The following is a 23,210-nucleotide window of genomic DNA, read 5'->3' as shown; positions in this document are numbered from 1 at the left end:
AGGGTCATTATCGATATAACGACGACGACGAAGGACACTCAGGTGAGTGCCCCAACTGAGACTTAACTAACTAGAACCTTAGGTTACGATACGAAGAGAAGCTAGGTTGTGACAGTGATATATTTTCGACAATGCTCGTTGAATGGATGTTGGGGAAGTTGATAGTATTGAGTATATCGATTATTATTGTGGTGGATATGTTTGAACGAAATCTCAATATGAATGAGAGATAGGTATCTAGCTGCCTTGTAGTTAACTAGTTAGAGCAGTCCTGCCTGATATATAAGGCCCCAAGGTACACACCAAAGGTTCAAGCAAAGAAATACCAAAGACAAGACAGGAAAAGAAGAAAACAAAATATTATAACCAAAAAAGAAGGCCTCCTCAGTAAAGAGAGATATAAATGACGACGATGACGTGTACTTTTGGCATCGAGGCGTTCATCCATTTCAGCCTCCTCCTCGGGCGACAATCGAAGAGATCCAGTGAAGACGCATGATAGTGGCTGTGAGGCGGCTTAAAGGACTTTATTAAGGGTTTCGACTAGTTCGCGCTCTTCCTCTGGGGTATGAAAGTTGGACATAGTGTTGATTTATTCGGGTATATGGTATATTTTTGGAGATGGTCATTGAATAGATGTTGGAGGCGTCGACATTGATTATATCAATTATGATTATGATAGGATATATTTGAGTGGAATTGTAATAGAAATGAGAATATAGGAATGTTACTGCCATAAAGATATTCTCAATTGTGGCAGGGTAAGGCTGTGACTCTATTATTAGATCAAGTAAGCATAGTTATTGTTTATGATATCATTCAGCCGTATAAATATAATCTGTTCAGCGAGTCTTTTATATAGATATATTCCAGCGCCCAATCCCATAGTTCCATAAATCGCAAAATCTGACAAGAAAAGAGAAACCAAAATCAACCACAACCCACTACGCCTTCTCCACGTGGTGTGACGGCTCAACGACCAGGCAAACAGTGCCAAAAGATGCCATACAAGCAATATGGACAAACAAGGGCTCAATCCGCATCGCACAAAGGTTTATAGAGACTGTACTCGCCAGATAGATTTCCTCTCCTTTTTTCCTCCCCAGATTCGATATTCTCGTCGATGGCTACACTAGTTTAGATAGGAATATCAATTCATTAATATCTACTGGTCCGAGCCCGTGACACGTGGTCAATACGTCCCTTCTCAGTACCATCCATCATATCCGCGTAGTTGGACGATGGCACAAAGCCCTTGGACTTCCAGGCCACAGGGACCTTGTGGTAAAGCTCGTCAACCTCCTCCAAACTGAGGCCCTTGGTTTCGTAGATGCAGGTGTAGACAAACACAGCAGCGATGAAGCAGAAACCACCCCAGATGAAGAAAACCTTGGACTGGAGAGACATTTGGCACGGGCTTTGAGAGAATAGAGCTCGCCAGTCACCACCCAGGCAACAGGCCCCCACGAGCTGGCGAAGAAGAAAATATAGATACATACGAAGGCGATGAGAACCTTGTTTGATACGTCCGAGGAGGTTGCGGTGCCGACGATAGCGACGATGAGTTGGCTGACGCACATGCTGACCGCTCCGAACATGAGAAGAGGCTGACGACCCCACTTCTCAACCATGTAGAGACCGGGGAAGGTCGATACTACGTTAACAATGTTTGTAATCAAGGTAATGATGAAACCATCCTTGATGCCCGAGTGTTCGAAGAAGGTGGTGCCATAGTAGACTGGGATTAGGTTAGCAACAGAAAGTATGTTTGAAAGTGAGATACAACGTACAGATAAAGTTGACACCAGCTAGTTGCTGAAGGGCCTGAACACCGCAACCGGTTGCCAGTCGACGTCCAATAGACCCGCGGAAGATCTCGAGGTAGGTTGCTTTGCCCACGCTCATTTCATAGTCATGGTTGGCCTGGATCTCTGCGAGCTCCTCGACAATGGCCTGATCACCGATGTCGATCCGACGGAGACGTGCGAGAGATTTAGCCGCGGCTTCATGCTTGTCTTGTTTGATCAAAAACCGCGGGGTTTCGGGAAGGACCAGCATGCCGGCGACAAGAATGATAGCCCATACGAACTGGACAGCAACAGGGATTCGGTAGGAACCAGTGTTATCGCGGTCCTTGGTTGCATTGTTGACGATGGCGGCCACCAACAAGCCAATAGTGATGGCCAGCTGATAGGCACCGACAATGGTACCACGAATCCACTTAGGAGAGGTTTCGGATTGATAAAGGGGGACTTGCTCGAGTTAGTATAAGATATATACCCCTTGAGATGACAGAAACATACCTGTTGCAGAGAGCAAACCAACACCGAATCCAGTAAAGAATCGGCCAGCTAGGATTGCTGCAGTGGGATTGGATGTTTATGAGAAAGAACCGGTGGTGAACGAGAAGTTGATTAAGAATAATCCCGCTTTAATGGTTCCTCATCTTGAGACTCATACGATGGAGACATTGGGGAAGATGGAAGAATGGGCGATGGAGAATGTGAGAAGGGCTGTTCTGGGGGAAGATTTACTATCGCCTGTTCCGGAGCAGTTGTAACAATAAATAAGGAAATATATTAAGTAACATCTATAGGAATTTATGTGTATGTACAATCAGGTTATGTGTATGTACTATCAGGCAATTTCATAGCGGCGCTGGTAGTCCTTGTCGATGCTGGTCAGATAGTATGTGCCCGGCAGGAGGTGGGAAATGTCGCCATACAGAGTGTAGTTGTTCTGCAGGTGGATCTTCTCTCGCAGCCACATTGCCTACATATATTAGTATCACCACATTTATAAGGTAAAGATAGACAACTCACCTTTTCATATTCAGTCGGCGATGCAACAATCCGATTCTCCAAGCGCTCGTTAAAGTTCAATGCAGACTGCATCTGGGTTGTATCGCCCACCACCTGCAGCGAGAACAGAGTACTGGCAAGACCCGATCCATAGCTGAACATGCCGACATTCTTGCTCATGAGATCCTTCGAGTTGACATTGCTGAGCAGACTGGCCAGACCAGAGTACAGACTGGCAGTGTACATATTGCCGCATTGAGTCGGGCCCATCATAGCAGGAGCCACACGCTGCTGGAAGGTCTTGGTCGTGTAGGACATGAAGGCCTTTTCGACGGTTCGATCGGTGAGAGAGGCATCGTAGGCCATGTCCTTCAGGGCGGGATCGATGTTGGCAAACTGCGGTGCGTCTGGCTGGGCCTTGAAGTCGTTGTATGCGAGTCTTGCGAATGATTTGGAGACCAGCTTGGCTGTGGGCGAGTGGAAGCACATAAAGTCGAATCTATCTTCGATGGTTTTCTCCTTTTCTTCTTCATCTTCCAGAGAGGTGGAGAATGCCTGTTCACGCTCCTTGTACGCCTTGTAGCAAGCATCGATAGCCCTGGTGTAGCACTCGAGCGAGTAATGACCCTGCACAATGGGATACTCGCTCTGCAGGTTCGGCTTGTAAAAGTCATACACATGCTTCATGAAACTACCCCGAACAGGCTGCAGAGAAAGAGGCGCATTAGGCCCAACCAGCATTGCAACAGCCCCAGCACCACCAGTTGGTCTCGCAGCTCCACGGCCGTAGATGGCAATGTCTCCTGCGATGACGATAGCGTCGCGACCGTCCCACGAAGACGACTCGACCCAGTTGGCAGCGTTGAAAAGAGCATTAGTACCTCCGTAGCAGGCGTTGATGGTGTCGATGCCTTCGATGTTGGTGTTGTGGTCGGAGAAGAGTTGCATAAGCACACTCTTGACGGACTTGGACTTGTCGATGAGGGTTTCTGTGCCGACTTCGAGGCGGCCGATGCTGTTGGGGTGGATGTTGTATTTTTTGAGAAGAGAGGATACGGCAGTCAGAGTGATGGAGTAGATGTCTGTGCTGTTAGTGTGGTGTATTCTGATGTAGATTGATTAATCTCACCCTCTCTGTCGTCGCAGAAACCCATGCGCTTCTGTCCCAGACCAACGACATATTTACCCTGTGCAACACCATCGTGGGCTTCCAAGTCGGATTGATCGACACACTAGACTGTTAGAATACTGTTAATAAAGGAAGAGAAGTGTAGAAACTCACTCTGTTGGGAACGTAAATCTCAATGGCTTTGATGCCGACGTTGGCGGGGGAGGCTCTGAGATAAGTGCCAGCAGAGGCAGCGCTCAGAGTCGGGCTGGCGGTGGCAATAGGCATCTTGATTAATTATTGAATAAATGATGGTAAATAAGTTATTTTTTCTTTTCTTTTCTTTTCTTTTTTTTTTTTTTCAATTGAATTGTTGATGTTTTGTTCTTTTGTTGCTTTGTTGCTTTATTGTTTTGTTGGTCTGTCTGAGTGTCTATTCTGCGTCTGTCCCTCTATTTATGTCTCGACGCTCCATACAACGGAAGTCAGAATTCCAACAGTCCGATATCAATCCATTGCTATCATGTAGAATACGATATCTCCTCATTCATGGAAGTGGATGAGGATGAAGAGTCCATCTGGTGTGGATCCGAACGTTGATCCTTCGCTCCCTCCGGCTTACGTTACGAACATTCTATACAACAACTACAACTACAACTACTACTACATCGGTATCTATATCTATATCTATATCTATATCTATATATATTGTTATCTTGAGTATCATCTTAATCGATAAGTTAATCACTAAATTGGCAGTATCACCATCTAAATATCTCTACACACTATCATCATGTCCGACACAACAACCCCCCTCAAACCCACCATGCAGTCCAACTTGATTGATTTCTACGACAACCTCATCTACTCGAATGGCCTCTACGAAAAGCCAGAGAGCCATTATATGCTTCAGGAATATCTCTCCCAAGCAAGCCACACCAGCCATGCATCGCACGACTCGCTGTCGAGCGCCCACAGCGCCGACCACTCTGTGACTTCAACATCCGATGCCCATCTGCCTGAGCTTCACGAGAATGTTGGATCGATTGATGAGAAGTTGTCGATGGAGTGGAAGGAGGAGAATGAAACTGTAAGTTCTACTCGAGTCTTGTTCTTTCATGCTGATTTGTGTAGGTTGTTCGAGAACCATATGACTATGTTGCTGGCATTCCTGGCAAGGAGATTCGACGACAGCTTCTGAATGCCTTTAATGTGTGGTATCAGGTTGATGAGCAGACCAGCAAGCTCATTGCTGATGCAGTGACCATGGCTCATAATGCATCTCTCTTGTATGTCCATCCTATCCTCTTCATACAGTTCATATTCTAATAATCCAGAATCGACGACATCCAAGACAGCTCCAAACTCCGCCGCGGCATGCCCTGCGCCCACGAAGTCTACGATACAGCCCAAACCATCAACTCGGCCAACTACGTCTACTTCCAAGCACAGGAATTGCTCTTTGGCCTGCGCAACTGGCCGCAGGCAGTCTCTGTATTCAACGACGAAATGATAAACCTCCACCGCGGCCAGGGCATGGAGCTGTTCTGGCGAGACAATCTCCTCCCTCCATCTGAAGAGGATTATCTACAGATGATTGCGAACAAGACAGGTGGTCTGTTCAGACTGATTAATCGTTTACTACAGGCTGCTAGTAAGCAGACGGTCGAGGTTGGACAGTTGGTTGATGTGTTGGGCTTGTATTTTCAGATCCTGGATGATTATAAGAATATTCGTGAGGAGAAGGTATTTCCCCTTCCCATTTACACCATCTCTGTATTCCATACTAACATGCCTAGATGGCCTCCCAAAAAGGCTTCTTCGAAGACCTAACCGAAGGCAAATTCTCCTTCCCCATCTGCCACGCCATCTGGGCCGAAAACCCGAACAAAGACGACCTGATCGACATGATGCGCATGAAGACGGAAGACATGGCCGTGAAGAAACAGGCCGTGCATATTCTGGAGAGATCGGGCAGTCTCGAATACACGAAGTATGTTCTGTACGGGCTGGATCGAAAGGCGCGGGAGTTGCTTGCGGAGAGTAAGCGGCCGAATGCGCATTTGGAGGGGTTGTTGGATCTTATGCTTAACAGTTTGGAGAGGTGTGGATAGATGGATATATGAGGATGTAGTGTTTTTTGGTTATACAGATTGTTATATGGAGTTTTCTGGTTATGTCATAGAATATATTGAATATACTGTTTTTTAATGCAATTATCTTGAGAATAATCTACGGTCAATCAGTAGTACAGTTGCATTTCTGTGTAATACTATATTCCAGTTTATAGAATTTTAAATGGAGACTACTATTTCAATGAATATTTTCTTTTATTTTATTATTAAAAACCAGATTCAAACTTGGTGGATGATACAAAAACGCTGTCAATCCAACCGATACAGATAAGCATCCCCAGTATAATCAATTTATTCTGCAGGATAATATTCTTGCTTAGAGAACACAATAGATTGCATACAGATAAGCCTCATCGGGCACACACCAATAAACCCCCCACCAAGACACTGCGGATAAGAATTCCTCACAAATAAACTCTTTTTACAGCCTCAGTTAATCCAGAAGCATTCTAGACTCCTCCATTTCTAATCCAGCATGCAGAGTCCCTGTGGATGCAGATGGGGGCGATTTCGGATCCCAGCGATCCTTCAATCCTTCTTAGGAGAAGGACGTGGATGACCCCGGCTTATGCATTTTTTGTATAGATATTGTTATAAGTATATTGCTTCATGCTTTAGTATTCAATTAATTAAATCAATTATTATATTTCTTCATGTTTTGTTTATTTTCTTCAATGACTGCTCTCTACTCTTTGCTCTCTACTCTTTGCTCTCGTTGCGTGTTTAGACTTGCTTTTTATAGATAAAAAATGGACGTTTCCAGTCCGTCTATCTTGCCTTTGCCTTTTGGATTCGCTACTTCGAAAAAGGTATTCATCGACTCTCTCAAACGGCACAAGAAGACTGTTCGCGCAGTCGCCAGTGCTGCTGTTATCTACGCCTGTCTCTCGTGGACGGTATCCAGACCAGCTCGCGATTTCAACTCGCTGTCGTTAAAACCGGATCTCCACCAATATGAGGCTTGGGGATTGTACTCTCACCCTCATGGTGATTCGCATGTTGCTGCTGTAAGTTCTACTACACTCAAGTGAAGGGATTTTGCTAATGTGTATAGACGTGGAATGCAGGCAACACTCATAGAACCCCTCCCCACCATCACGGAAGCCATGGATGGCTCAATGCCCTTCGTCATGCATGCAGCAACACCGACATGGCACACAATCAAGTCCTCATCATGAAACGAGACCCCCAAGTCTCCACTCCTACCAGAGTTGCATCTCCAAGAGCCACAGACGATGCTGTCCAGCAAGGATACCTCTTCCAATGCGGGCATATCAATGATGTGATGAACCGGTCTGGGATCTGGCTGAATGATGCCATCGAAAAGAACATCATACTCGGTGCACCCGTGAAGAGTCCGTCTTCCTTGACTGTATCTAGCACGACTATCGTGAAGCTGCTGGTGCAACTCGCTGCTGCGACTGTTTTGGCACTGGGGATGGTTTATGGACAGTGGATTCCTGGTAGCAGCTCATCGCAGCAGGACAATCTGTCTCTTACCAGGCCAGCGAAGAGAGCTGTACAACCACTTCGACATCCCATCACTGCATCGTCCAAGCAGACTCCCAGTCCAGCTAAACCAGAAACCCAACAAAAGAGCTCCAGCACACGCCCCAGCGACGCCGAAATCCGCGAAATGCCCGAGAATCAAATCATCCAGCTCGGTGCTCAAGGCACCATCCCCCTCTACTTCCTCGAAAAAGCCCTCCAAGACCCCGAACGCGCCGTCAAACTCCGTCGCTCAATCGTCGCCAACCATGAAGCCACCAAGCAAATCGACTTTCCCCTCGAGAGCTGCGCCCTCCCATACCAGCACTACGACTACCAAGCCGTGCTAGGCGCCTGCTGCGAGAACGTCATCGGCTACATGCCCCTCCCCCTCGGCGTCGCAGGCCCCATCAACGTCGACGGCAGAAACGTCTTCCTCCCCATGGCTACCACAGAAGGCGCTCTCGTCGCCAGCACAAACCGCGGCTGCATGGCCATCAACGCCGGAGGGGGCGTCTCCACCGTCCTCATGGACGACGGCATGACACGAGCCCCTCTCGTCCGATTCCGCTCTCTCGCACAAGCAGGCGCAGCAAAGGCATGGCTGGACTCTGAAGCTGGCTTTGCTCTCGTCGAGTCCTCGTTTAACTCCACAAGTCGCTTTGCCCGTCTCCAGAGTCTGAAGACAACCGTCGTCGGGTCTGACCTGTACATCCGCTTCAAGTCGCGCACCGGTGACGCAATGGGCATGAATATGATCTCCAAGGGCGTTGAACGCGTTCTCGAGGTGATGGTGGAGAGCGGGTTCGACGATATGCAGATTGTCTCATTGTCAGGAAACTACTGCTCTGACAAAAAGGCAGCAGCAATCAACTGGATTGAAGGACGTGGGAAAACTGTCAGCGCGCAAGCAACGATCCCCGCTGATGTCGTCCGGAAGATCCTCAAGACAGACGTCGAGAGCCTGGTCGAACTCAACACGTCCAAGAATCTGATCGGCAGTGCCGTTGCGGGTGCTTTGGGTGGATTCAACGCCCACGCTGCTAATGTCGTCACGGCGATTTTCCTCGCCACTGGTCAAGACCCGGCGCAGAATGTGCAAAGCAGTAATACTCTAACTGTTATGAAGAAGTAAGTCTTCCATCCTCCCTCACCGAACCTTGCCTAGGTTACTAACGCGAAACAGCGTCGACGGCAACCTCCAAATCTCCGTGTACATGCCCTCCATCGAAGTCGGCACCGTCGGCGGCGGAACCGTCCTCGGTCCCCAAAAGGCAATGCTAGGAATGTTGGGCATCCAAGGTGCCGATTATGAAAACCCGGGCGGAAACGCACAGAAGCTTGCGCTCATAATTGCGTCTGGTGTGTTGGCGGGCGAGTTGAGTTTGTGTTCTGCTTTGGCGGCTGGGTCGTTGGTGAAGAGCCATTTGGCGCATAACCGGAAGAAGAATTAGTTTTTATGGTTTGTTTATTGCGAGTGATAGATTTAATAGATTGAATGAGAGTTTTGTCATGATTTTACTTCTGGTATTTGACAGTGGCTGTTTAATGGTAGATATGCTCTCTATACTTCTGATGCATATTGTAAGACTTCATGTTGGAGGAATTGTCAAGCCCACCGTTACAATTGAAATTTATGAAGTATTATATATGTTCCTATACGAACTTGATTTTCTAGGACCACTGGGACCTTCCCGTTCTGGATGCCGCCGCTATTATGAGGGTGCTCAGAGGCTTGCTCAGTGAGCACTCAGGGCCTGCTCATGGCCCACTCAGTGCTCAGTTACTCACCCCTCTCTATTTTGCGCGGATAGTTTGACCGTAGCGCCATATTCACCATCCCAAATACCCACACCATTCCTGGTGTCCATATCAAATGACGCAAGCCAAAAACTGATGGGTTTGAACCTCACTTGATCTGGGAATATCCATGCCCTCCCTCCTACTCGAGCAGTGATGCACAGGGCAGCTCGGCCAGTAAGTCTAGCACAGCTGACATTTCAGCCGCCAATTCTCTTTTGAGTTCTCTCCGTACGACCCCTGATCTTATTGATCCCAGAATCCTTGATCCTCCCTGGCCTGGAACGGTGGCCCACCTTCCATCAACGGGACATGTGATGCATCCGACCCAGCTGCTTGTGTTGACAAATCTTGACAAGACAATTGTATATGAAGAAGGAACTGATGATCCGACCATCAGCCACCTTGATGCTCTCCATTTGGACGACCATTGAACCAAGCAAGAAGGACCCAGGGTCACTGCAGATACAACATTGATGAACACCTCTGTGGCTCTTGACAATGTCCATTTGAGCAGTCCCAACATTGGTCCAAGGGATAGACTATCCAATTGTCCCCTCACAGGCCATGGGCAGAAATTCCTTATTCACCAACAGTCTCTGTGAAACCCCAACCACCTCTGAGGGGCCTCTGACTAGAAGCTCAAGCCATTACCCCCATGTAGGATAGACAAATATCCTTCTTGACTCTCTTCTGTCTACTTATATCTATCCTATATTCTACCGTGTCTTTCCAATTGCCCTTGACATAGCATTGCTCATTCAGAAAAAGAAATAAAAGGCAGAACATACACCACACTTGTCTGCTCTGCTGGGTATCAATACATGTAGTCTGATAAATAAATCCTTAAACCATATCTTCTAACCAGTGTGTCATCATGAAGGCACCGCGCTCGGCGCTCCCAAGCCAGTGATATTTCTCCAAACATAGATGTTGCATCTCAGCTCCAGAAGTCAATGAATAGATCATCTGTTTACTAGCCCAAATTCCGCTAAGTGTTGGTTCTTGCAATCCAGGACCAGAATGCATGAATACTCCTCCAGGAAAACAACCCTCCACAAGTTGGGCTGGTTTGGGTCTGAAGATGATCATTAGCTTAGTGGTTGATAACTGACTGAGCAACGGGGCCGGGTTCCTTACATGTTGTTATGGGTTTGGAATGATGACAATCAAGCATTATCCACTCATGCAGACTATGTGCTTGGATCCAGGGGTGATATATTCCATGCTTTTGAAACCTGGCGCAGTGATCTTCTATTCGGTCCCTGTCTTGCAGAAGCTCAAAGCCCCAGCCTGGGCTGACTACATAGAAATTGATGCGTCTGCTACCTTTTTCTGTCCACTCACTGGATATAGCAATACGCGACTGGGTCGCCTGCCAGAATGCCTGGTAAAAGACATCCTGGAAAACGGCCTCGGGTGGGCGAATTTGCCCTGAGGGCCCAAATCGCTGGATTTTGGCGGCGTCATAAAGAGATTGCTTGCAAAAGTGTTGAAGAATGGCAAGGCAAAGCTCAATGATGGTTGGTGTCACGGGCTCGGAATAGAAGATAATAACGAACTGAATTCCTATCTTGACTATTGTAGCCATCAACGAGAATATCGAATCTGGGAAGGAAAAAGGAGAGGAAATCTATCTGGCGAGTACAGTCTCTATAAACCTTTGTGCGATGCGAATTGAGCCCTTGTTTGTCCATATTGCTTGTATGGCATCTTTTGGCATGTTGGCACTGTTTGTCTGGTCGTTGAGCCGTCACAACAGTCTTTATTAGATAACTGAAAAACTCATCATTGTCATCAAAGTGTGTCCACACATCATCTAGGCCAAGTGTCACGGGCTCGGAGTAGTAGATAATATTGAATCAAGGTTCCTATCTATGCTACTGTAGCCATCGACGAGAATCTCGAATCTGGAGAACGGAATCTATCTAGAGGAAGGAGAGGGTATTTATCTGGACACGGAGTTGATCTATCACATATGATGTGTCTCATATGATACATCAACTGTGATGCTTCTGAGAAAGTCTCTCCTGGTCCTATAGCGTACGATCGTCACAGAGGTGTTGGGCCGTCACACCAAGTGACTGAGCATTTGCATGCTTAAAACAATTTCAATAGACCTATGAAAGTAAGAAGCTATCAGGGTGAAGTAGATAATGGCACATACAGTCTCAAGAAATTCTAGCACAGACCGGACCATTCCAGGATGGCCATTGGTCATGCTATAGATATGATTCTTTAAATTGTCCTCAATTTTAAACTTGAGATTTCAATTCTTTGAGAACCTGAAAATGACATCATGAAATTCAGCAAAGTTGTAAAAAGGGGAAATCTGTGGTGCTCCCAGGCACATGGACAGCACTAGAGAAACTCAGAGCTCTGCTCATAAGATAGGGGATCATGGGATGTATTGCCAGAAGTTTGATAATCTGGTGAACATGTGGATGGGCTGCTGTAGGAAGAGAATAGACAAATTGATGGGCTGTGAGAAAGACCCATCCAGTCTTTTATGACAGAAAACCAAAGATGGGATTCCCCATAGGTGGTTTGCGCTTCATCAATAATAAAGACAAGGTCGTTGTTTTTCTTGGTCAACAGATCCCTTGCTCCCACATTTGTAAACCCTGTTCTGTGGCTTTCGTCAGCAAGGATTTCAGTTGGATGACGGCGGCCAGTAGCCGGCGGCCAGCCTAGGCCCATGAACACTACTCAGCGATTTGTCTCCAATTGATCTTGTAGCAATTGAGCCAGTCATGTCTTCCTGGTGGCGGGAGTGCCCTGGATGTGGACTATTGCCTAATGTTCTAGCATCTGTGCCAACATATCAACAGTGTCCAGTTGTGGGGATATCTCAGCAGGTATGGACTCAGCAGGCAGGGAATCATTCCCTGTCAGTTCATTCAGATTAGGATATTATATGAACAGTAGAGGAAGAATAATAGAATACCTTGATGGTGGATTTGCTCTTTTTTATAGCTTGAGTGATATGACAGCAGATGGTAACACTCACAACAAGATATTTGCCAATCTATCACAGACATTAATATAACACAAGATCCCTCTGTGCAGGAGCATTTTTGAAGCGTTCCTGAAAGGCCTCAAAATCCACAAGGGCCAACTGTTAGTTTGGTCATTTTGTCTTCGTTTAAGCATGGGGGTGATCTTGGTGACGTCGTGAACAGGTTGTTCAAACCTCCCAGCCACGAGGCCATGGTGGACGATATGGATGAGCAGGGCAAAGAACCGGAAGGAGCATAGAAAAGCAAAGAGAAAGTGGAAGGAGCAGACACCTCCAACTACAGAGCACATAATTGTTGATTACGTCAGTTCATGGCTCGACTAACTATCGTTAGTTACCCTCAATTTTATCCCTGCCCTAGTGGTATGGAATGATAGTGTAATGTTACAATTCAAAAGTGTGCTTCATTGTAAATGTCTTTCTCCAACGCTGTTCAAAATCAAATAATTACGGGAGGATTGAGCAAGTTGTGTGTTGAATTCATGCTATTCATCGATTCTGAAATAGATAGTCAAGATTCTACTCCTGTGGATAAATCCGATTCACTGAGTCTCAGCCTGAGCCTGTCCCTGCCTAGACATCCTCGCAACAACCGCCACGACTACCGCAACAACCACAGAAAGTACCAGAGCAAAAAGAGGGTACAGTCCCGTCATCGCCATACTCGTCAAGCCAGCGAAAATTCCACCGGCTGGAGTAAACGCACCGTAAGCAAAGGCTTGATACGCAGCTGCGGCCGAACCTGTAGAGAGGAACTTATAGTCAGCCACTTGCACTGAAGACTGAGGGGCTAGGAACGAGTAACAAACCTGCAGCAATTCCACCAGCTGTAAATCCAAGACCCAACAAGATTCCCAGAGCAATAGCAAAGACAATAACTCCAATAACTTCTGATTGCTATTAATATCACATATGCCATTTGACAAAGGAGCGGGTGCTTGAATGCTTACCAGGACGCGAGAGGAATTTCAAAGCCTTCTTCAGCAGATCCCAGAAATTGTCTTTGAGCCACTCAAAGCCGGAGACCACATGATGATAAAGTGAGGAGGCTCTGCGCCAGAATCCTCTAATGAGGTTTCTGCCCACGGGAAAGAGGGTAGAGAAGACCATGTTGGGTTGTTATGGCTGTGACAGAGGAGGCTGGGAGAGAGGAAGTTGACAGAAGAAGGATGGACAACATGTGGGAAAGACTTTTTTTTGTATGTTTACAGGATCAAAGGGCGTGAGGGCTCAACCCTTGACAAAAGGAAACAAAAAGTGGATGCATACAATGCATACGATGCAAAGGCGGACAACGGCTTATGAGACAGTGTCAGAAGCCGTGGAGAGAGATGGAGAGGTATTGTGAAAAAAATTATCATTCAAAGCGTGCATCACTATATGTGTCTGTCCGAAAATTCATGCCCTTTTTCATAGCTGTAATGCCATTGAAAAATCAAGCCTTTCGTCAACTCTCGAACATCCTTGTTTATCTGAGCCCTAAGTTCTTTCGCAATAATCTTGACCAGACGGGAAACAGCAATGTAGTCCTGAGGCATTTGCTTCGATTCATATATCAAGATAATTAATTGAGAAGGAAATTGAAAGAGATGAAACGTTTCTAAACCAGTTCATGAATGGACATTGCGTTTTTTAATCTTCTTGGCCCACTTCATAATATCACTCACGAAACACAGCTTTCTTGATAAAGAACCAGGGACCAAGTTTCCATTGAGATGAAATTAGATTAGAATTATAATTGAGAATACTATGGTTAAGGAAAGAGCTGCAACAAAAGTTCAAGACAGTTTCTGTTTAACACACCACTCTAAAGAAGAATCTTCTTTCCGGCCTCTAGATCCTTAATCTCTTTGGTAAACTGCGCCCGCAAATGTTGAATGTGACTTTCTTCACCTGCGATATCTTCTAAGTCCGCGTCAGATAAGTTATTGACGAAAAGAGAACTGAGAAGTTTTGTTGGCGTCTCTGATCCATTGATGAGATGATAGTCAGTGGCTTGCATGCAGACATTGTCCACAAAGCGCTTGAGGGCTGCTTTGTAGTATGATTGCAATATATCATGGATATCCTCTACAGTATGTCCGGTGTTGCTCTTGTCATGAACTGCAGATACATCGCGGAGGCGAACTACCTGTCCACAATGGGCGTGGTTGAGAACTTTAGGCGCGAGGTGAGCTTGGATTCGAGTGACTCGGCTGAATAGCGTTAGTCTTGCTAAGACAAAAGTAGAAAGTGAAAATTTTCTCAATTACCATTGCTGTAAGGAATCATTGAAGTAATGGTTCAATGTCAAGGGCGTGCCATTCCGCTCAATGTTGAGGATGAAACATACTTGCTTTATAGCATCCTGATATTTGGAAAGCAAGTTATCCATCAATCGTGCCTTTAATCTGCGACAGACGCGCCGATCAACGCATGCAACCTCAAGAGCCGTAAGGATAAACTGATGGACAATGGTAATTATGTCACTAATATATCCCAGCGTGAAATTGGGCCATTTCGCAGATTGCTTTCTCATTGTTGTGGCAAGAAGTGAAGGGTTGAAAGTTCCCATCTCAAATCCACGAGACGAATGAAACACCTTGGCCAACCACTTGTAAATTTTCCCATCCTTGGGAGATACTTCTTTGGTACACTCGTGAAGAACCTCAGCCAAATCTTCCATGTTCGCAGTTGTGCGGGTCTTGATAAATTTGGTTGGCTCGTTTGAGCCACTCAAATTTTCATCTTCTGAAGTTGGGGAATCCTCCTCAGAATTATCTACCTGGTCACCATTCAAGTTGTTCATGTCCGATTTTGTCTTGAACGTATACTCATGTGCCCAGACGGAGAGGTTATCTGCGAACAGGATATGGCGATTCATGACCAGAGTTGCTAGGCGAAGATCCGGATGGCTGTCAAAAATATCGTCCATTCCATAGTTAGAGCTCAGGCCATGTGAGGTTAATTCTTGAAAGCGAGCTACAACACTGAGGAGATAACTGCGTTGCTGCTCAGGCATCACGCGCTCATTGCCCAGGTCTTTGAGTGCTTGCTTGCGCGACTTGAGCCTCTTCATGATCTCCAAATGAACTTGAGAAAATGACTTCCGAGCGTTGTCAATAACTGCCTCCTGAAGGCGCAACCTGAGCGAGTTGATCCCATAACGATCTGGAGAAATAGAGTTCCACGGCTCTTTTCTACCGAATGCATCCTCAGCAGCGTTGCGATCAATGCCTCCTTCTTGAAGTTCATGCTGTCCTAAGTTGCGCACAAGGAACCAACCATGTTTGAGGATTAAGTCTTCGCCATGAAGGAGATCCAACACCTTCTGCTCAGCACCTTTGTCCACAAGATCAGGCTTGGTGAGAACGCCAAGCGTCCGTTGTCCATCGTGATCGAGTTCGCGCGCCAACTCAATAATCTCCTGTGTCGCGATATCCACATTGGCTGGAACGACTGTGAGCATGATGGATCGAGGGTTTTTCATGTATCCAAGTACCATGTCGCGGACCAACTGGATATCTGTCTTTGAGGTCAAGCCTGGCGTGGTGTTCTTGAATATTCCGGGGACATCGATGACGCTAAGATGGTCCTCATTGGGACCACAAATTTCGAGACGGAAGACATCATTCGAAAATGTCGGTTTTAAGATGTCTGGTGAGCCCGACAAACCCATCAACGAATGAACCTAATCCAGTAATTAGTCTTATGTCCTTCCTACACTGCGGAAAGGGTTACATACCTCAACCATCACATGCGAGAACTCGGAAGGATCAAACGGGCCATCTTTACCCCATGTCCATTTTTCCAATGCGGCCTTTTTCTCCGGGCTTGCGTCCGAGCCAGGTAATACAGACGCAGTAATCTTACGAGCAGAATACTCCTTTGCTCTGCGGAAGATAATCTGCGTAGCAAATCGCGTGCAGAGGCCGCTATCACAGGGAAAGGGGAGCTGAGTTAGTCCTTCTAGGACAGAGCTTTTGCCACTAGACTGGTCGCCAACAACCACTAATTGGGGGAGTGAAATATACTCGCCCACGTTGCAAGCGAAAAGCTTGTCAATCTTGTCCAGCAAAGCGGGATCAGTCAGCGTAGACTGATCAGGGTTCTGAGGATTCCTCATTTTTGTGATTGTTCCTTATGAGAAGTCAAGATAGCAAGGCATAATTCAAATGAAAATAGTCAGAGACGCTTCAAGCTTTCCCTTATATCTGAGAGAAAAAAAGTTATGGCGATGGAATGGAGGTAGAAGATGATCGACGAGAACATTGAATCTGGAGAAGAAATCATCCAGTTGACAGAGAGAGCTATATACAGTGTATGTTGCTTGGAAAAGGGGCTAAGCCTGCATCTATCACAGCTGACTATCTGGGAGCGTTTGCACACCTTGGCTGCAAGGCTAGGGCTTTCTTTGTCTGCTTGCATGGGTGGCGTCGTTAGCTTTATTGATGCCATTTGTTGATCTTGGCGTTGATACAGCGTTACAACGTCACAATTTCCCCCATAGGATTTTTGTCAATATTTATTTTCCGTGTCTTACTCCTACACAGGATGTATCACTTGATATGCGCGTCAATATTTCCTACTTGCAGAAAGATAACTTTGAACGCAAGTGACATCAGGAAGTTTTAACGGCAACTTTTCCATCACATTTTCCCTCATGGCTACACTAGTTTAGATAGGAATATCATTTCGTCAGTTTCTGCTAATCCGAGCCCGTGACAGAAAGTAAGCCTATCAATCCCAGGAATAAGCCAAGCCGCTCTCTGTTTGTGTTATTATATGACGCTTTCTATAGTCAAACACGTCCACAGGAATCCTGTAGCAATTAAACAACTTGAAGAAAGAGCCCTTGTCTTCCATTTATCTTTGTTTGTCCCGTAAAGCGCTTTTTTTTCCGGATGTCTTGGTCTCCACGAACGTCATGTGCCTTGGCAACCTGGTCCAAATATCAACCAATAGATAGTTAGGTACTTGACTTGAATCTAGGCCTAAATGGCTGGATACAGCAATATTCAAAAACAGATTTTCCTTTGTACACTCACGAGTTGTTTCCCAAGCGATAACTGTTCGCCTACGAGATGGATGCGGTGACAAATTCAAATAATAATAGTTTCTAGGTATGTATAACTAACTATTGTATATTGTATATTGTATGAATAATATGTACATTTTCATGCGACTCCCTTTTTAAAACTCCATTACTCCATTGTATTATTTATATTACGTCGGGTCGTTCGTGGTGTCGCTACTCATCAACGGTGGTAAATCTTTCAAAGAGAGGGGATAGTTGAACAGGTCGCTGTTACTCGTCGGAGTGAGGCCAGTGGGGAAGTCAATGTCCAGCGGCGACCCAAACGAAAAGGGGATACTCTCCATGTGCTCCGACGCCCGAGAGCCATTCCAAGAGGTCGGGATGTGAGAGCTGGAGAAGAACCCGGATCCATCATCTGAGGAAACAGGTTGGAAGGAAGAATCGGAGTAGTCCAGTTCGAGGACGGGTAAGGGGTTGACTCGCCATTGACTAAACACCGGTCCATCATGCTGCGTTGTTATCTGGCCATCTTCGCATTTCTCGAACCATGTCCGGATTTTGAAAAAGGCCGTTGTCAACTTGGTCGCCGGCCACAGTGTGCCCCATCCGGCGAACATCTGGATAATGCAGTCTAAGCGCCTCGCGACGCTGGCTCGGTCGAGCTGTCGCTGGGCCTCTTCGCTGCCCATTTTCACCGCGGCAAAATGGAGCTTGACCAAGATAATGACGGTGTATATCATGCGAAGCAAATGCATCGCGGGGAATGCTCGGATCGCAGACATGTCCAGCGACGTGAATACGCGGAAGATATTGTCTACGGTTTCCGAGAATTCACTGAACACCGGGCTATGGTTTCTGACACCGTGTAAGGCCTGTTCCTCAGAAACCGGATCTATATCCGGACTTATGTTGGAATACGGCGTACACATGGCGACTTCGCTTATATACAGCCATGAGAAATAATACGAGAATTCAAGTACACCTAAACATTTCCATCTGACGTTAGCATAAGCATTTACATGAAACTGGACAGATGCTTCATTACCGTTCCAAACACCGTCTTGGATGTTGGTTCGCCAGTCAGCCAGCTGACGTTTGAAGGCGCGGTGGGTGACCTGTGTTTGAATGGCACGGGTTGGTATGGGAGCAGAGGAGTCTTCGAGGGAGAGTTGCAAAGCAAACTCTTCCGTGATGTGTTGTAGTCGAATATGTTGACACAGAACCTTGTCGGATGGATATGCCGCTGTAGATGTTTCGAGTGCTTCCAGGCATTCATCCATGGTGCGGGTCCATCGCATGACATTGGGAGCGTGTAGGGACATGGAGGTACTGTGAACGTCAATTCCTGCCGATGAAAACGTAGCGGGGAGAAAGAAAGTGGATGCCTACTTTGAGCAGAGGTAATAGCATCCCAACCACACTCTCCGTGCATCGAAAGATTCGACCTGGTGGGGACTCTGAGGTCCGTTGCCCTTCTGCGTACGCGGAAACATGGGGCCTCCCCATGATTTTGCGTTCAGACTTTCTCCCAGCCCCATAATTAACGCCATGTTGGCTGCTGTGTGACTGAGCTGGTAAATGTCCATCTGCTCGCCAGGCTGCAACGGCTCGATTGAGCGATACCACGTTGCGGAGACAATCAGTGCTTGCAGCAGTCCGAGATTGTAGAGGTCTGTTCGGAGCATGTAGTGGACATATGTTTGTACGATCAATTTTCGTAAACGGCGTTGAACTTCTAACTCGCAAAATCCAGACGAAGCGACATCAAGAATAGCGTAGAAGAGCACCGGGTTGGCGTTGCGTGCTTCCGAAACAGTCGTTCCAGGGGGGTAAATAACGACGGGAAATGTCGGGGCCATATTGGTGAGATATCTGTTGAAGATGGTTTCCATTGTGAAGTGGTCGATATACAGTGCGAGGGTATCTTCCAACCCCAGGGGAATGCCGTTCGGGTTCCAGTCGCTATCTTCGGAACTCGATGCTACTATTGCAGAGACCAATGTTAGCGTGAGCAGAAGCAGGGGAGTATGCATTCAACCCTCACCAGACGGCAAGGCAGGCTTAATCGTGGGATTCATTATCGGGTCCTGCGCGAAATCCATCGATCGACTCCTCTCGCCTTTATTCTCGGGCCCTGGACCCTGCGTTGCAGCGGCAGATATCATTTTATCAATCTTAGACTCCATCTCGACGATGCGACTGTTCATATGGCGCTGCGTCTTCCACGATTGGCCGGCGGGGATACACGGTTTGGCGGACTTCTGACATCTCAAACATGGCATGCCTGGGTTTGGTTGATCGCATCGGACTTTCGAGGCACGGCATGATTGACACGCTCGAGTGTTTCCATCTATCGATCTAATACGCTCCCAATCAATAAGTTTTCAAGCCTTTCTCGGGGGTTCTGCCTACATGTTCTGCATAGGTTGTTGTCGTTGTTGGAGCTGTTGGAGCTGTAGTTGCTGCTCCCCCATATCCATAGCCTCGTAGTCGGCAGTTTCATCATCGCTGGTCATCACCATGGTCTGTCCATCGTAGTTCATATTCGCATCGCTTGGTGGTGGTTCAGGAGGGGCAAATTGGAAAACGCGCCGGGCGAGTCAAGGAAATCGAAGAGGTGGGGAGGCTACACAAAGAAGTCGGGGATGCGAGGAAAAACTACAGATTTAAACAACAAAAGCCGGCCGAGCAGCGATCCATCAACGTAATAACAGCCCATGCAGAACAAAGGATTCCCACGATGTTGCCAAATACGCCAGCGGCAAATCCCGTATTACTGAGGGAACTCACTCCTATCGGGTGTCTCGCTACGGACGAGTTCCGGTAATCTTCTCATGACCGTTGGACTTTTGCAATCGAGATGACTCGAATGAGGCTCATGGAGGCGATATCCGTAGGCCATCACGCGCCTTCAGGCAAGCCACGGAGGACAGTTGCTCCTCTTCTCCGCAGCATAAGTGACTCGTAAACAGTCACGAGTGCAGGCCAATCAGGATGTTCGATCCAGCTCCACTCATCTCGATGCTGAGTCAGATGCAGTGGGGCCGCCAAGACCCCCTGGCGCCACGGATTGGGGCCTTTTTTAAATTCCAAATAGTTAAAGAGAAAGCCTCAGGCCAAAAGCCTCTCATGCCGCGACGATTACTGGACAATCCCAGTTCTTAATATATGAATACGAGTTTTGGCACGGATAAAAGAATATTCTATGCTGCATATCGTATCTTTGCGGCTGTCTTGGGGGGTTTTCATGTCCAAACCGGGCAGTTACTGGATGAAGTGATAGCCAGGAGGCACTATTCACTAATGATCTTCGCTTCTCCATTTTGTCAGACTACATGCGATGGATCGATTGGATCGCTTGCTTCTTCCGAGGAGATGGCTAATGGATTGGCTTATGGATTGGTTGGTTATTTTTTTTTCAAGAAAAAACATGATTCATGAAACACTAAACGATAAACTAAACGACAAACGATTTCTAAACAATTATTCTAATTGCGCACGATTCTGATCCTCCTCCAAAACCAATATCTTTTATCAGTTTCTCCGATCCCCCTGATCCTATTTCATCCATCAATCCTTTTTTGTCGATCAGCCTTTATGCCGAGACGGCAGCTGGAGTGGTTGCAGCAGCGGTCTCCAAATCCACCGCATGCGTGTTCGGCTCCGCCACTCTTCTCCGCATGAGCAGACGTGCAGATGGATCCGGGTAGAGGTTCTCGTCCGCCGTCAGATTTCTGGGTCGGGCCGCGCCCTCTGGGTACTGAAACTCGTACTCCATCAGCAGGTGGGCCATGATGATCTTGATCTCGTTGGAGGCGAAGAATCGGCCGGGGCAGGAGTATTTTCCGTGGCCAAAGTGGAGACTGTTGTTGTCGGTCATGGCGAACTGGTGCTTGTTGGCCTCCGCTGGGTTCATACGCTTCTTGTAGTAGCGGAATCCATCGAATTGGTCGGCGTTGGGCTCGTTCTCGGTGTCTTGGAGGATCGCGGCGGCGGGCATGCCAAAGTGGGTTCCCTTGGGAAGAACTGTGCCATCGGAGAGGGTCAGATCCTTCGAAACAATGCGGTTAAAAGCCACTGCTCATTGCGTTAGTCTACTGGTTATGACGTTCTAGAGTGGAGTGGAGAGGGGCAAACTTACACAGACTGGGGGGGTTAACTCGCTGGCTCTCCTTCAGGAAGCTGTCCAATTTGCGCATCTTGTTCAGGGTAGTCTTCTTCCAGCCACCATCTTCGCGGAGGACCTCGAGGGCTTCCTGGTGCAGGGGCTCAAAGTATTCCGGGTGGACACAGAGATCGTACATGGTGTGGGCAGCGGACATGGTGGTGGTGTGAATGGAAGCCAAACTGAGGAGCAGCTGGCGGTGGGACAGCTTGTCGGGCTGGCCATCATTCTCGTTGGCGGCGTCCATCATCCACTGCAGCATATCATTGGGCTTCTCGTAGCTGGGGTCGTTCTTTGCCTGATCAGCGCGGCGCTGGTTGACCATGGGGCTGATGATCCGCTTGGCGGTGCGCAGGTTGGAGTGGAGACGCCAGTAGCTGGGGAGGCAATGAGCGACGATAGGGTGCACGAACTTGGGTAGGCGACGGAGGAGCATGACAGTGCCAAAGACGTTCTCGGTGTATTGGATCGAGGTGTCGAGCCATTCCTCGTTGCGGCAGGCAGGGTTACCCAAGAAGACACGGGCGGAGATGCGGGAGACGATGCGCAGCACGATGTGGTAGAGAGAGACGTTCTTCCAGACATCCAGATCCTTGGGGATCTCCTTGTCCATGGCAAAGGCGAGTTCAGACTCGATGACACCGACGAAAGAGCCCAAGTTGGGGGTAAGCTTTGTCTGCAGCATGCGAGTGTGCAAGTCACTCTCCAGCAGAATCAGCGTGGTAGAGTATTTTCCAAGAAGGTTCTGCAGGAATTAGCATTATACAGCGAATCAGAAGAAGTAGACATACCTTGATGTGAGCCTGGATGGCACTGATCTGTGCATCGGGCATAGAGCGCAGTTCCTCGACATATTTGTTGGGGATGACGAGAATATCCGAGTCGTTGCGAGCAATCTTGAACATGCCAGTTTTGAACTATCCAGATCAGCCATGATCAGGAGATGAGGTGAAAGTAGAACAAACCTTTTGGTAACCCTCATTGACCTGGGCAAAAGCACCCTGAGAGAAGCGAAGGCCGACGAGCCATTTGGGCTCCCATTTAGAGCGGAAACCCACAAAGGGCGCCTTGAAGACCTTGGAAGAGGCAATCCAGTTCTGGATGAGGTAGACAGCAGCCAGAACACCCAGCAGAACCAGATAGATCTGAGAGAGATCCTGAGATGCTGGATCGAGTTTGATGTGATTCAAACTCTGCCAGGGAGAGAAAGTGGAAGTATTGGCGTCCATGGCGTTATGGATCTGCAGTTTTCGAGATTGATACTGTTGTTTTCGCTGTTGCTTTTGCTTTTGCTGTTGTTGTTCTTTGTCTTGTTGTGCTGCCTGGATAATCGATTCTGGACCAGATCAGAGCCAGTATATATGTTCATTTTGTTCCATAGTGATAGAGACTCAATCATCCAGTGTTCCCTTGATGGATTGCACTCGGTCGGAGGCAGGATCACCGCCGGTGGATTGATCATGGCCGGCCGAAGTAAGTAAGACGTCAGGTTGAGCTGCACGCTGGGATGAGGAGCAGTAGTAAGATGGAGCAGTCGATAACGGAGCAGGAGCATCAGCCTCAAAGGATGAAGCATCCCAGTTGAGTAACCTACGTGGATGGATGAAATCGCGGTGCATGAAGCCATACAGAAACACACTGAGGGACCCTCCGCCCCAGAGCTGTTTTTCCCCTCTC

General features: G+C 47.4%; 10 protein-coding genes across 10 annotated transcripts; 3 read left to right on the top strand and 7 right to left on the bottom strand.

The window, feature by feature from the left end:
- Positions 1-747: 747 nt before the first annotated feature.
- On the bottom strand, positions 748-2,301 carry ASPGLDRAFT_26978 (uncharacterized protein; the record flags this gene model as incomplete). The annotated part of the gene is made up of 5 exons (XM_022543619.1): positions 748-767; positions 1,215-1,470; positions 1,500-1,738; positions 1,791-2,220; positions 2,281-2,301. 5 exons carry the CDS (start codon positions 2,299-2,301, stop codon positions 748-750), a joined length of 966 nt encoding a protein of 321 aa, XP_022399434.1.
- Positions 2,302-2,344: 43 nt separating this feature from the next.
- Positions 2,345-2,560, top strand: ASPGLDRAFT_129304 (uncharacterized protein; the record flags this gene model as incomplete). Its single annotated transcript, XM_022540881.1, has 1 exon — positions 2,345-2,560. A coding segment is annotated over one exon (216 nt), but the record flags the coding sequence as incomplete, so codon positions are not given.
- Positions 2,561-2,593: 33 nt separating this feature from the next.
- On the bottom strand, positions 2,594-4,212 carry ASPGLDRAFT_48835 (uncharacterized protein). The gene is made up of 4 exons (XM_022546988.1): positions 4,084-4,212; positions 3,931-4,033; positions 2,823-3,883; positions 2,594-2,772 (listed from the first exon to the last, which is right to left on the bottom strand). Exons 1-4 carry the CDS (start codon positions 4,195-4,197, stop codon positions 2,638-2,640), a joined length of 1,413 nt encoding a protein of 470 aa, XP_022399432.1. The 5' UTR covers positions 4,198-4,212; the 3' UTR covers positions 2,594-2,637.
- Positions 4,213-4,849: 637 nt separating this feature from the next.
- Positions 4,850-6,094, top strand: ASPGLDRAFT_152381 (FPP/GGPP synthase family protein). Its single transcript, XM_022542305.1, has 4 exons — positions 4,850-4,999; positions 5,044-5,198; positions 5,247-5,655; positions 5,709-6,094. The coding sequence occupies exons 1-4, from the start codon at positions 4,973-4,975 to the stop codon at positions 6,021-6,023; spliced, it is 906 nt and encodes a 301-aa protein (XP_022399431.1). The 5' UTR covers positions 4,850-4,972; the 3' UTR covers positions 6,024-6,094.
- A 1,586-nt stretch (positions 6,095-7,680) lies between these two features.
- ASPGLDRAFT_129472 (hydroxymethylglutaryl-CoA reductase) lies at positions 7,681-8,986 on the top strand (the record flags this gene model as incomplete). The annotated part of the gene is made up of 2 exons (XM_022540895.1): positions 7,681-8,663; positions 8,719-8,986. 2 exons carry the CDS (start codon positions 7,681-7,683, stop codon positions 8,984-8,986), a joined length of 1,251 nt encoding a protein of 416 aa, XP_022399430.1.
- A 1,085-nt stretch (positions 8,987-10,071) lies between these two features.
- ASPGLDRAFT_48833 (uncharacterized protein) lies at positions 10,072-12,551 on the bottom strand. Its single transcript, XM_022546987.1, has 7 exons — positions 12,442-12,551; positions 12,280-12,360; positions 11,771-12,037; positions 11,629-11,693; positions 11,500-11,592; positions 10,473-10,869; positions 10,072-10,410 (listed from the first exon to the last, which is right to left on the bottom strand). Exons 1-7 carry the CDS (start codon positions 12,542-12,544, stop codon positions 10,298-10,300), a joined length of 1,119 nt encoding a protein of 372 aa, XP_022399429.1. The 5' UTR covers positions 12,545-12,551; the 3' UTR covers positions 10,072-10,297.
- Positions 12,552-12,820: 269 nt separating this feature from the next.
- Positions 12,821-13,511, bottom strand: ASPGLDRAFT_83341 (uncharacterized protein). Its single transcript, XM_022550214.1, has 3 exons — positions 13,302-13,511; positions 13,161-13,241; positions 12,821-13,093 (listed from the first exon to the last, which is right to left on the bottom strand). The coding sequence occupies exons 1-3, from the start codon at positions 13,459-13,461 to the stop codon at positions 12,894-12,896; spliced, it is 441 nt and encodes a 146-aa protein (XP_022399428.1). The 5' UTR covers positions 13,462-13,511; the 3' UTR covers positions 12,821-12,893.
- A 465-nt stretch (positions 13,512-13,976) lies between these two features.
- ASPGLDRAFT_174233 (dynamin family protein) lies at positions 13,977-16,595 on the bottom strand. The gene is made up of 3 exons (XM_022542819.1): positions 16,076-16,595; positions 14,604-16,021; positions 13,977-14,546 (listed from the first exon to the last, which is right to left on the bottom strand). The coding sequence occupies exons 1-3, from the start codon at positions 16,454-16,456 to the stop codon at positions 14,159-14,161; spliced, it is 2,187 nt and encodes a 728-aa protein (XP_022399427.1). The 5' UTR covers positions 16,457-16,595; the 3' UTR covers positions 13,977-14,158.
- Positions 16,596-17,426: 831 nt separating this feature from the next.
- On the bottom strand, positions 17,427-20,228 carry ASPGLDRAFT_152373 (Zn(II)2Cys6 transcription factor). Its single transcript, XM_022542304.1, has 5 exons — positions 19,781-20,228; positions 19,413-19,726; positions 18,758-19,352; positions 18,414-18,697; positions 17,427-18,350 (listed from the first exon to the last, which is right to left on the bottom strand). The coding sequence occupies exons 1-5, from the start codon at positions 19,909-19,911 to the stop codon at positions 17,557-17,559; spliced, it is 2,118 nt and encodes a 705-aa protein (XP_022399426.1). The 5' UTR covers positions 19,912-20,228; the 3' UTR covers positions 17,427-17,556.
- Positions 20,229-20,658: 430 nt separating this feature from the next.
- ASPGLDRAFT_48826 (cytochrome P450) lies at positions 20,659-22,417 on the bottom strand. The gene is made up of 2 exons (XM_022546986.1): positions 21,510-22,417; positions 20,659-21,445 (listed from the first exon to the last, which is right to left on the bottom strand). Exons 1-2 carry the CDS (start codon positions 22,216-22,218, stop codon positions 20,964-20,966), a joined length of 1,191 nt encoding a protein of 396 aa, XP_022399425.1. The 5' UTR covers positions 22,219-22,417; the 3' UTR covers positions 20,659-20,963.
- Positions 22,418-23,210: the final 793 nt, after the last annotated feature.

The sequence above is a fragment of the Aspergillus glaucus genome (genome assembly GCF_001890805.1).
Source record: "Aspergillus glaucus CBS 516.65 unplaced genomic scaffold ASPGLscaffold_14, whole genome shotgun sequence".
In the NCBI taxonomy this organism is placed as follows: domain Eukaryota; kingdom Fungi; phylum Ascomycota; class Eurotiomycetes; order Eurotiales; family Aspergillaceae; genus Aspergillus; species Aspergillus glaucus.
The sequence above is the reverse complement of the archived record's forward strand: the minus strand, read 5'-3'. Positions and strand labels throughout refer to the sequence as shown.